The sequence below is a fragment of the Aedes albopictus genome, chromosome 1 (genome assembly GCF_035046485.1).
Source record: "Aedes albopictus strain Foshan chromosome 1, AalbF5, whole genome shotgun sequence".
Taxonomy (NCBI): Eukaryota; Metazoa; Arthropoda; class Insecta; order Diptera; family Culicidae; genus Aedes; species Aedes albopictus.
The window spans coordinates 225832921-225846300 of record NC_085136.1 but is presented as its reverse complement, the minus strand read 5'-3'; the positions used below and the strand labels follow the sequence as shown (position 1 = coordinate 225846300).

At 36.9% G+C, this 13380-nt stretch overlaps 1 protein-coding gene across 1 annotated transcript; it reads left to right on the top strand.

The window, feature by feature from the left end:
- The first annotated feature begins 1557 nt into the window (after positions 1 to 1557).
- On the top strand, positions 1558 to 2461 carry LOC109410072 (large ribosomal subunit protein uL24). The gene is made up of 2 exons (XM_019683602.3): positions 1558 to 1705; positions 1818 to 2461. Exon 2 carries the CDS (start codon positions 1822 to 1824, stop codon positions 2275 to 2277), a length of 456 nt encoding a protein of 151 aa, XP_019539147.1. The 5' UTR covers positions 1558 to 1705; positions 1818 to 1821; the 3' UTR covers positions 2278 to 2461.
- The last annotated feature ends 10919 nt before the right edge of the window (positions 2462 to 13380 follow it).

The following is a 13380-nucleotide window of genomic DNA, read 5'->3' as shown; positions in this document are numbered from 1 at the left end:
AGCCCCAATGTTCAGAGCTGCTTCGCGAATCAATCACGGATGCGACTAGCTTCATTAGCTCGCGAGTGAAGGAAGTGCGAATATATTCTGGCTTCTGTTGTTCACGAGTATGATAGCTTTGCGTTTGTGTCTACTCAGCTGCATTCCCAAGGGGTTGGTCACTCGGCACATTGTGCCCGGCACACATGCCGGCACATCTCGGCACACATGCCGGCACACATGGGCACAACAATAAAATCCAACGTTGCTCTATGGAATCAACCTGTCAAAATACTCACGATTGAAAAAAAACCGTTTATTCACATTTTTATCAAGTATGCCGGGTTGGATTTTGTTTGTAAACACCAATCAGATCAACAACATTCGACAACAAATGACAGGGTGCTTCATTAGCGCAAAAACATTCAAAGAAAAAACCCCACTGGTACGTGCGGCACACTTGGGCACACACTGAAAATTATCCGGCACAGTTTTGGCACACATTGGCACACGCTCAAAAATAATGGAACAAACGAAGTGTGCTGAATGGCCAACCCCTTGTGCATTCCTCACTGTTTTCCATCACTGCAGTGGACCATTGTGGCAGCCATATTTGTATTCTCTGAGGTTTCTCCTTAATCGTTATGAGGCCGGCAAACTTTTTGCTTTTTCTACACCGTGTATTTTAAATGAGTGCTGGGTACCCGTGTACCCTGCCGGCCACATAAGGGTTAAAGCCCAGTTTCGTGTTCAAAAGAAATCGCTCAAAGAAGCTCTTGACCGATTCCTGGCAGAAATTTTTCACAGTGACTGCCATTTGAATAGGAGGCAATCAGTGAAGTACTAGATTGAAAGTAGTGAGCTGGATTTTTGTATGGTGAGATGATCAATTCTCCATTTCTGCAATGAAATGGTGCAAACACCGTGGGTTACAAGGGGAATGACATATCTTTTTCTAACCAGAATATCCGCATTTATCCGTTTCTAACCGTCGCTAACCGTTGCTAAGCGAGCTGCTAAGTGAGCAGAAGTTAGACGCGGTTAGCGACGGTTAGAAACGGATAAATGCGGATATTCCGGTTAGAAAAGGATATGTCATTCCCCTTGGTGGGTTATATGATTTCTTGCTTAATTTGATGCTGTTTGAGCAAAAGTTTGGGTTACTGTGTTGTTGAAGTTGCAAGAAATAAATAATACAACAACACAGTTACCTAAACTTTTGCTCAACCAGCATCAAATTAGGCAAGAAATCATATAGCCCACGCTGTTTGCACCATTTCATTGCAGAAATGGAAAATTGATCATCTCGCCATACAAAAATCCAGCTCACTACTTTCAATCTAGTACTTCACTGATTGCTTCCTATTGTCATTCCTTTGCAACTGCGTACTACGATCGAAGAAAAACGGTTTCTTGGGCGATTCAGGCAAGGAATTTCCCATGCATCAAGATAGGCCATAAAATTCCTTTTGAACTGCAAACAGCGCTTGAAGCGCAGTTTCGATGACATTGAAGCTTCCTGACCTTAAAGCACGCAGCCTGCCAACATTTTATTACTCCATTCCTATCCCTCGACTGGCTGTCAATTTTCCATTGACAGCTGGCCAGCTGGCAGCACGGCCACATTCCTTCCAAGCTGACAGCTTGTCACATTTTCAGCCCTCTTTCCTTCCGACATCTTGAACTACGTGAAACACGCGTTTTTCGGGTGTAGAATTATTTCAACGTAAGTTTAGATAAATTTGCGCTCTTAAAGTGAAGTTTTCTTGTGAAATTAGTTAACAAGCTGTGTTTCGACGTAATTGTAATGGAGTTTTGTGATTTTCTACCGTTTTCAGCAAGATGAAGCTGAACAAAAATGTTTCCTCGTCTCGCCGCAAGAGCCGCAAGCGGCACTTCCAGGCCCCGTCGCACATCCGCAGGAAGCTGATGTCGGCGCCCCTGTCCAAGGAGCTGAAGCAGAAGTACACCGTCCGATCGATGCCAATCCGCAAGGACGATGAAGTGCAGGTCGTCCGTGGCCACTACAAGGGCAACCAGGTCGGTAAGGTTGTGCAGGTGTACCGTAAGAAGTTCGTTGTGTACATCGAACGGATCCAGCGCGAGAAGGCCAACGGAACGAACGTGTACGTCGGTGTGCACCCGTCCAAGTGTCTGATCGTCAAGCTGAAGATGGACAAGGATCGCAAGAGGATCTTGGACCGACGTGCCGCTGGCCGCCGGGCGGCTTTGTCGAAGGAGAAGGGCAAGTACACCGAAGAGAGCGCCGCTGCTTCCGCCATGGAAACCAGCTCGTAAACATCCGGCGTCTACCCTGAAACCTTTTCGGCTGGCCACCGCCGATACCCCACAAAGAACCTAGTGTGCAGTTCGTTTCATTCGTACAATGCAATCGGAGTGGACCGTCAGACTGTTGTTGCATTCATACATGGAAGTGTAAACAAAAATACCGAATAAATTGTAAGAGGAAAAACTTGGAAAATGTTCCGGTATTGTGTTTGTGATTAGAGAAAATCCATCTTCCTGGAAGCGAGTAAATGACAGGTAAGTATACTTGTAAAAGTCCAGAAAAGAGGCAGATAATTTTACTTCAGCAGATTATAAAGTTTGTAGGTACTGATAAAAACAAACATAACCTCTCTGTATAATGGAAGATTGCAATCCAAAGTCAAGGATTCGAGGGATATTTTGATATTTCTCCTAACAATCTTTCGAAGTATTACAAGATGTTACCAAAAAATTATCATATTATTTTAGTATGTATTTATTAAATCTCAATCCTAATATTTTAATTAAGAAAGTCAAGAAAGCCAGTAATATTGCACAATTAATTTTACCCGGAATTTGAGTTTCGGAAGTGGTTTACTTTCCTATACATATTTAGAATTCAGATTCGTAAAGTCTCCTCCAGTCTATCAATTGGCGCGCTTTGTTTTTCTTCTCGTAGAGAAGATTTCTGCCTTAAACTTGCGTAAAATCAGTCATGGAGAGAAAGATTGGTTCACATAAACTGGTGAGCTCGTTTCATATTATTGTTTTATTGTGAGAAATCATTGATTTTTATAAACATGTGAATTGTTTAGGCAATTGCCACTACTGTGATAAACTTTGACATATTTTTTTCATACAATCATTATCTGAGGTCTTCTTATCAAGTAACGGCAGTGTCAAAGACCAGCGCCGTAACGAACTTGAACTAATTATCGCGAAGGTGTTGTTCTTGCGAATCTATCCGCACTGGATTTTTCGATACGTCCTTTCTTTCCTGCGTGGAAGGAGGCTAGGAGTGACATATGTTTGTGTTTAGGTACTTTGAGCCTTTGAGTCTCCCAAATTGGAAAAATTTATTCAATTCAATTAAATTTATTTCTGGAATTCAACGTTTACTACAGTTAATATTTGCATCTCAGAGATTTGGTTTACCTTTCAGCTGAGAACAATTTAAATTCATTTAAGATACATTAATACAAACAATAAAAATTACTAGCTAAATGTAGCTTTTTTACGGAAAAGAGTTAAACAAAAAACCCTAGATTTCAGAATGCCTTAAAACTAATACATATCACAGATTTTGAGGGGAGAGTGCTCCGATGAGCGGGTTTGCTGACATCTCGCAGGACGTTCCGAAGGATCTCGCGGCTTTTTCGATGCTGGCATCAATGGTGTCGACACCGGCCAGCTTGTGGAGATCGTCGGTCGGGTACCAGGGACTCAAGTTGAGAATTATTTTGAGTAGTTTGTTCTGCTTAACTTGCAGCCTCTTTCGATGAGACTTGGCACAGTTGTCCCAAACTGCCGATGCATAGGTGCACTTGACCACCAGCATCTTGTTTTTGATGTGCAGTTTCGACCGTCGATTCAGCAGGGTTGATTAATTTGACTTTATTAAAGAGACTTTCAGCCCTTGATGATTCAGCAGGGAGTACAGCGCCTTGGTAGACCGATCAGCTTTTCCGGCGTTACCAACATTGACTCCGCCCCCAGGTTGGTGGTTGAGTTGGTGCTGTGTTTGACCGTGTGTGATGCTGTTTGACGAACCGATTTGACGGTTGATGGTTTGGTCGGCAAAAATCTAACCAGTTTGATTTTACTCAAACCAACGGTAGGCGGAGCCAATGTTTGACGAACCGATCGTACCGTGTGTAGTGTTGTTGCACAAACATAGTGCGATTTCAAATGGGAGATGATGTTGGTGCAATCAAAGTGACATGTTGGTGCAACACGATTTGGCAGTTCGTCATACGGTTGCAGAAACATTCGCTGGTTCGACCAACCTGGGGGCGGTGGCAATGTTGGTCAAACCGTTTGACTGGTGATAGGGTGCCTAATGCAGTCATACCTCCCACACTCACTCTTGCATTACTTAAAAAAGTTTGACCCTTCTCCAATCAATGTCGTCATGCTATCCACTCCTGAGTTTATGCTTAGTTAAAATAAAAATAGTTTCAGCGGCGTCGGTGGTGTAGTGGTAAGCGTGGTTGCCTCTCACCCCAGTCGGTCTAGGTTCAATCCTAGTCGACGCCGTCGGTATTTCTGAGACAAAAATATCTGATCACGCCTTCCCTCGGATAGGAAGTAAAGCCGTAGGTCCCGGCCCATGTGTTGATGGGTTCGATATGTAGGGTGTCAGGTGTGTGTGGATGTCTCCCTGACCGTCCGTGTTTAGGCTTAGTACCAGAAATAGGCGGACGTTAAACTAGAGCTGATGCTGAACGGTGTCGGCTCGCCAGAAATAAGAAGAAGAAGAAAATAGTTTCAGGGAAACGATATAGAATAGCACAAATCTACTTGTTATTATTAACTACTACGTACTACTACTTCTACTACTACTGGTACTTACTATAACACCTACTTATGATTAACTACAGCAGATCGCAGCCGCTAAAATTGTGACTGCCACTGTTTAAATTAAACAGTGCAATGAGTGATTGTTAGTTTCCCAGCCTTGTTAGTAAATAGAGGGTTAGTATAGGCTGGTAGTGGGCCCTTTCGGTTCCCCCAGCACTGCGCGTAGTCAACTGTTGTTAGATCATGCGACAGTGACTAAACGTATGCTGGAGGCACGGCAAATCAAGCGTATAATTTGTAGTAATTAAGTAGAGTACATCACTAAACCTCCCACATCACATCAACATACTTAACATAGTAGTCATTGATATCTGAGAGTAGACTGACGTAGGAATCATCACGATCATTCTGTAATAAACCATCAACCTGATGATACGTGTTGTTACTTCCGCACTATATATCAGAAGTGGGATACAGCCAAAAAAATCGTTCCTGGACAGTAGTCAAAACGTTCCTGAAAAGTCGTCAAAACATTGTTGTTGAAAAGTCGTCGAAATTTTCCTGAACTATCGTCAAACTATTCGTGGACAGTCTTCAACGGTCGGATCTCAACATGCTGGAGGATATCGGAAGAAGTCTTCCTTCTCTAGTTGGAGAAAACCAATCCGGTTTGCTGAGTTTGCAGTCAAGTAGTTCGACGGATGCTCGTTTCAGGAACACAATTGGAGAATTAATTTCAACAACGAATAGCAACAGTCTCGCTGCTAACCGGAAATCAAGTTTGCACATGAATCTGGAAGAACTCTGCGTATTCGTTCCAAACTTTGCGGGAAATGAAGGAGAAAACGTGGAAGATTTTATTAACAGTGTTGAACACTTGCGAAGAATTTTCAACGTTGAAGAAGAAGTCATAAAGTTGATAGTTTTCAAGCAATTACAAGGAAATGCCCAGAAATGGCTAAGGTCCTATCAAAATCGATTTTCAATGAGTTTGCTGGAATTTTTCAATCTTCTGAAGGCAACATTTTCGGTAACCATGGTGACGGTGGAGTTGAGGAAAAAACTGGAGCAAAGATCATGGAGGAATTATGAAACATTTCAAGAATACTACATTGCCAAAAGGGTACTGGCCTCATCATTGAACCTTGCAGAAACGGAATTGATCGAGTACGTTATTGAAGGCATCCCGGACAAAAACTTGAAAAATTTTGCAAAACTTTCTGGATTTAAGTCGGTGGTTTCCCTGCTTCAAGCATTTTCATCAATCCGTCTCCCATCAAATGGAATTCTCAACTCAAACAGATGCTACAATTGTCATTCTCCTGGTCATGTCGCAGCTCAATGTCGAAGAACAAATTCCAAGGACTTCCATTCGTTGGACCAAACAAGGCAAGGTCGTGTGGAGCAAACAATGAAGATTGGAGCTGTAAAAACACAACCAGCTGACAATAGTATAGGTAATGGACTAGTAGATATACACTTACCACGTTTCAACACTAAAGCCCGGTTTGTCTGATACGCCTTGGATTAGTAGATAAAGAACAAATTTACAAATATGATAATAAGATTTCTTACAAGGGTATCGGAGGAACCAGGCTACACATTGTGGGATGTCTAGTAACTGATGTTTTCATTCAGGGTTTTTCATCAAAAATTGAATTTCTTATTATTCCTGACTTGGCGATGCACTCATATGATATTATCATTGGTAGAAGCGTTATTATGCAACCTGGAATGCATACTATAATAGAAAATGGCCATATTAAGATTTTCGAAACACCAGTTTTCAAAAGTGTCCAAATTGAATCTAAGAAGAAGGTTTTAGAAACTGTAAATTCCATCGATTTTCAAAAGATTTTAGAAAATACAGGTGATATCAAGAATGATATTGAGCGATTCCAAGCAACAGCATCAAAATTAAGCAAATTTTTTAATTCATGATTTTCTATTGAACTGAAACTTTGCAGTTTTTCAGTTCCATCTAAATCGCCATTTTTCGATATCAAATTTTAATTTTGAATCACGACTAACTTTTCAAAAGGGTGTATGTGAAAATGGTTCAAAAATATTCAAAAATCTGCACAGCCAAAATGGTTCGTTCGATTGCTATGAATTTTTCAGCAAAGTTAGATAATTAAATGGAATAATATATATACACTGTGAAAAAAAATCTTTTTTGACATTAAAAAATATCATTTTTGTCACAAAAACTCAAATATCTCAAAACCCTATCTTTTTACCAACGTAATTTTTTTAGCGAAGACGGTCCATTATATTAGCAATCTACCATAAAAATTTGGTGATGGTAAACTAATAAACAAAAAAGTAATAACATTTCAAACATTTCACAATTTTCACATTTGGTAAATATTTTTTTCTGTGTAAATTATTTCGGTCAGAAATCGCAGTTTGATGCTGATTTTATTGTTAAGCAAAGTTAGATAACTAAATAGTGATTCCTAAGAAAATATACACTGTGAAAAAAAATCTTTTTTAAACTTAAAAAATATCATTTTTGTCACAAAAACTCAAATATTTCAAAACCCTATCTTTTTACCAACGTAATTTTTTAGGGAAAACGGTCCATTGTATTAACAATCTACCATAAAAATTTGGTGATGATGAACTAATAAACAAAAAAGTTATGACAATTAAAACATTTCACAATTATCACATTTAGTAATATTTTTTTTTAGTGTAAATTATTTCGGCCGGAAATCGCAGTTTGATGCTGAGTTTATTGTTAATGGCCGTGCGTGAGTAAAACAAGCTGTTTTTATTATGTATTATGTATATTATATGTACAGTAATGTTCCGATTTTATCACGCCCTCCACGCATTAGTCGTTTAAGGTACACCGGGGCAAGTTGAAATGGGTGGGGCAAGATGAAACACGAAGTTTTGAAACAGATTTCAATACAATTTGGTAATTTATCCTTCGTTAAAAGATTGTTTGAATCAAAAACTATGCGTTACGGCGATCAAACTATTTATTATCATTAGAAAACATCATGTTAACCCGCTGTTTCATCTTGCCCCACCCGTTTCAACTTGCCCCGGTGTACCTTATTCATTAATTTGCTGTTACATTTGAGGACAAGTATTTTCCCTCTTCTTCAAGATGAATGTTGAAAGCGTGTTTTGCAACGTTAAAAATATTGAAATGGGTATAGATGTTGAAGAATATTCCAAAACATTTTTGAAAAGGGGCGTGATTAAATTGTTTAAACAGATGTCGCTGATGGTGCGGTGGCATGACTCTCTGCACTTAGCACTTCTGGCAATTTCTCAGTTGTTGTCGTTTTAGAACTTCCTGCGCCCTGCTTTACCGATGATATACAGATGGCTCGTTTGTCAAAGTCTAGACGGCAGGACGTGCAAGTAAATTTGTATTCAATGTGGGCATTTGGGCATAACCAGTCTCTTTCTGTTTATCTATGGTGCTTTCGGTGAGATTTCGTAACTCTTTTGAACATTTTTTTTTTATCAAACGGTCTACAAGAGAGCGTTGAGTTGAAGACCTTTGAGAAAGCGACTGTTCATGTTGTTCGTTAGATTATAATAAACAAAATCACTTATTAGTTTTAACTGACTAGTTTGGTGTTGTTTGCTTGGCTGAAGAAAAAAATTACTAATGAATTTTTAATATCCATAGCGAAGTATTTCTTTGCTTTTTCGTGAGCATTGTCATGGTATGTATACAGATACACAAACGTAACACTGACGAAATTTTCATTGACCACGCCTTTAACGATCATTTTGAATCTTGGTTGTGGCTTTCATAACCAGAAGAGCGCCCATCGTGCGTTTGACGTTTCACACTAGCGCCTTCTGATGACGATATTGCACAACGCAGTGTTTCGTGAAACATTTCCACCAGGTGGTGTTAGTGTGAACTGGGCGATGGATTTTCACGAAAATTGTTCTAGGCGTTTCGTCTGTTTGTCTATGGTATGTACCTCTCATGCATTTGTTGTTGTTGAAGTTACTCACATTCTTCCGATCATAAAGTCTGTTCTTTAAGAGGTATTTTTTTTTGCAGATAAACTAGACGTATACGCGTATATAAAACTTTTATTATACAGCTTTTCTCTTCAAAATAATTTTAATTCCATTTTTCTTATAATCAACAGCTTTTCAACACTATCAAGGGATTGTTTCACCAATCACGTACAATAAAAAGTATGACACTCTCAATGTTTTTGATCACAACACTGGATCGCGTCTAAGTTTCAAATAGATACTATAGTAATTATGAATAATCAAACAAAAATATCATGAAAACAACTTGTTTAATTCAGGCGGTAGCCTTTGCAATAAAATCAGCATCAAAATATAATTCTCGAAATAATTTACACAGAAAAAAATTTTTTTTTTGTTACTAAATGTAAAAATTGTGAAATGTTTGAAATGTCATAACTTTTTTGTTTATCAGTTTACCATCACCAAAATTTTATGGTAGATAGCTGATATAATGGGCCATTTCCCCTAAAAAATTGACGTTGGTAAAAAGATAGGGTTTTGAGATATTTGAGTTTTTGTGACAAAGATCATATTTTTTTAAAGTAAAAAAAGAAATTTTTTACAGTGTATATTTTCTAAGGAATCATCATTTAGTTATCTAACTTTGCTGAAAAATTGATAACAATCGAACAATCCGTTTTTGCTGTACAGCTTTTAGAATATTTTTGAACTATTTTCGCATACACCCTTTTGAAAAGTTAGTCGTGAGTGAATATGAAGGTTTAATATCGAAAAATGGCGATTTAGATGAAATTGAAAAACTGTGCAAAGTTTCAGATATTTTTGAAATGGTCGCTCAGGATCGACTGACATGACTCCGTGGAATTCCTCTATTCATAAAGATCATTTGGTAAAAATTCTTAAAACACATTATTTGGAGTTTGTGCGACCCTCGAAACCAAAAATTGATTATGAAATGAAAATCATTCTAAAATCAGCAGCACCTTTTCATTTTAAACCAAGAATACTTTCGCAAAATGATAAGTTAAAAGTTGATGCCAAGGTAAATGAACTACTACAATCTGGAATTATAAAAGAAAGTGATTCTCCCTTCGCAAGTCCTATTGTAGTGATTCCTAAAAAGGATGGTGATATAAGACTTTGTGAAGATTATAGAAAGCTCAATAAAGACACTTTTCGAGATAATTATCCGTTACCCCTAATTGAAGATATTTTTGATAAATTGAAAGGTAAACGGATATTTTCTATTTTAGATTTGAAATCGGGATTCCATCAGATTAAAATAGCATCGGAATGTACAAAATTTACATCGTTCGTTACTCCTACTGGTCAATATGAATATACTCGTGTTCCATTTGGGCTTTGTAATGCCCCTGCGGTTTTTCAAAGATTTGTGAATAAAATTTTTAAGGAACTTATTGAGGACGGCGAAATTTGTGTATACATTGACGATATTATGATAGCATCGAAAAATATGGAACAGCATTTGGAAACACTTAAAAAAGTTCTTGACATTCTGAGTAATAACTTGCTAGAACTTAATTTTGATAAATGTAAATTTTGTTATGAAGAAATTGAATATTTAGGATATATCATTAATGAATTTGGAAGAAGGCCTAGTGAATCACATATTAAAAGCGTTATGGATTTTCCTATACCCAAAAATGCTAAAGATGTTCAGCGATTTTTAGGTTTGACTAGCTATTTTCGAAAATTCATTCAAAATTTTGCTTTCATAGCAAGGCCGCTCTACAGTTTATTGAAAAAAGATTCAGTGTTTATTTTTGGTGATTCAGAAAAGAGCTCATTTTTACAGCTTAGGGATAAACTTGTGTCTGCACCAATTTTAGCTCTGTATGACTCAAAAGCTGAAACACAACTGCATTGTGATGCGAGTTCTTTTGGTTTTGGAGCTATTTTATTACAAAAACAAAATATGTAATGGCAAATTTCATCCAGTTAGCTTTTTTAGTAAGAAAACTGACGAATATGAATCAAAATTACACAGCTTTGAATTAGAGACACTGGCAGTCGTACATGCAATAAAACGGTTCCATGTTTACTTATCAGGATTAAAATTTAAAGTTTATACTGATTGTAATGCTTTGGCTCAAACTTTGGCGAAAAAAGAGATAAATCCAAAAATAAGTCGTTGGGCTTTGTTATTAGAAAATTATAATTATTCTTTGGAATTTCGGGATGGATCAAAAATGAATCATGTTGATGCATTAAGCAGGATAACTATGAGTGATAGAAAAATGATTCCATCAGACAGGGATAATGCTAATGTGAAACAGCCTGAAGCTATTAGTGTACTTGATACCGAAGATGTAGAGCGAAATGTTATTCTCGCTCAAGAACAAGACGATAAATTGAAAAACATCAAAACACATTTGGAATCCCATACATTTCCAAAATTTGAATTGAAAAATGGAATTCTGTTCAGAAATCATGACAATAAATTATTACTAGTAATTCCAAAAACAATGATAGATAATATAATTAAAATTTGCCATGATAATTTAGGACACATAGGAATAGAAAAGACTACACAGCGTAACAAAAAATTACTTTTTGTCTGTCTCAAGAGCAAGCTTATGTGTCTCCGAAGGATTTTGGGCCGCTGAATACGAATCCCGGCTCAGATTTGCTCTAACACGTCACAATTTTGAGCTATACCTCAATTTATAGGGCAAAATATGCGATTTTGGGATCTTTTGACAGCAAGCCATTAAGCAAGGAAATATTTTTTTAAAGCAATCAAAAGGTTAATTCGTCAATTAACATCTAAATTAACGACTCATGCAAAATATTTCGTTTTACCTAATCAAATTTGATAGTTTTAAGCGATTTATGTTAGGTACGATATTTCCCATACAAGTTACCCTCCAAAAGTTGCATGCAAGTTTTCATACTAACATAAAATGCTAATATCTATCGAATTTGATTAGGTAAAACGAAATATTTTGCATGAGTCGTTAATTTAGATGTTAATTGACCAATTAACCTTTTGATTGCTTTAAAAAAATATTTCCTTGCTTAATGGCTTGCTGTCAAAAGATCTCAAAATCGCATATTTCGCCCTATAAATAGAGGTATAGCTCAAAATTGTGACGTGTTAAAGCAAATCTGAGCCCGGATTCGGATTCAGCGGCCCAAAATCCTTCGGAGACACATAATTTTGCTCTTGAGACAAAAAAAAATGTTGCGCTGTGCTATTATAGAAATTAAAAAGTTTTATTGGTTTGCAAGCATGAACAAAATTGTTAAAAAGTATATAAAAAATTGTCTAAGTTGTATATTTTATAGTCCATCTGATAGCAAAAAAGAAGGTTTCCTTAAAAATATTGATAAAGGTGAAAATCCTTTCCACACAGTACATATTGACCATTATGGACCGATACAATTACAATCATCGAAAGGATGTAAATTTATTTTGGTAGTTGTTGACGCTTTTACAAAATTTGTAAAATTTTATCCTACAAAAACCACAAATACTGAAGAGGTTTTAAAACATTTAACCATCTATATGAATCACTACAGCAGACCAATGCGAATTATTTCAGATAGAGGAAGTTGTTTTACTTCTGAAAAATTCAAAAAATTCTGTGTAGAACATTTAATTGAGCATACAAAAACAGCAGTCTGTACTCCAGAAGCCAATGGACAAGTAGAAAGAATTAATAGAACGCTAACACCAATGTTGGCAAAACTTATAAATGATACTAATAAAAGATGGGATGTTTTGTTACCCACCATGGAATACATTTACAATAATACATTTATAACGCCGAGGACCTGGGATCGAATCCCACTCCCGACAAACTCGCAAAATGTGAGTTCTTCCTTCGGAAGGGAAGTAAAGCGTGGGTCCCGAGATGAACTAGCCTAGGGCTAAAAATCTCGTTAATACAGATAAAAAAAAAAAAAAAAAAATAATACATTTAACAGATCTATTAAAAATTTTCCGAGTGTTTTATTATTTGGTCAAAAATCATTCAAAATCATCAGAACAAAATTGAGTATAATTTAGAGATTCTTGTTAATAAACATCAGGAATTTATCGAACCTAGAAATATTATTGAAATAAGAAAAGAAGCGAAGCGACATATTGATAAACTACAAGAATATAATAAACAAGTTGTCGACAAAAAACGAAAGCGTGTACAAGATTACAGAGAAGGAGATTTTGTTGTTTTAAAAACAGTTGAAAAAAATAAATTGTGCAGCAAATTTAAAGGTCCTTATGTAATAAAGCAAGTTTTACCAAATGATCGTTATTTAGTCACAGATATAGATGGATTTCAAGTTTCTTGCCTTCCATATAGAGCAGTTTGTTCACCAGGAAACATGCGAAAATGGCTATCTTCTTCAAATTTATCGACTAATGATGATAACGATGAGGACATCGTAGAGTCAGGATGACCGAAATGTACACACTAAGATTCAGATGTTCCAGCTCAGTAATTTTTTCACTGAGTTCAGTATTTTTTCCATCTTTTTACTGAGTTTTCAACAGCAGATTTATTTCGGTACACTCGGTAATCGTATTTACCGTTCACCAGTAACGATATTTACACACTAAGATTCAGATGTTCCAGCTCAGTAATTTTTTCACTGAGTTCAGTA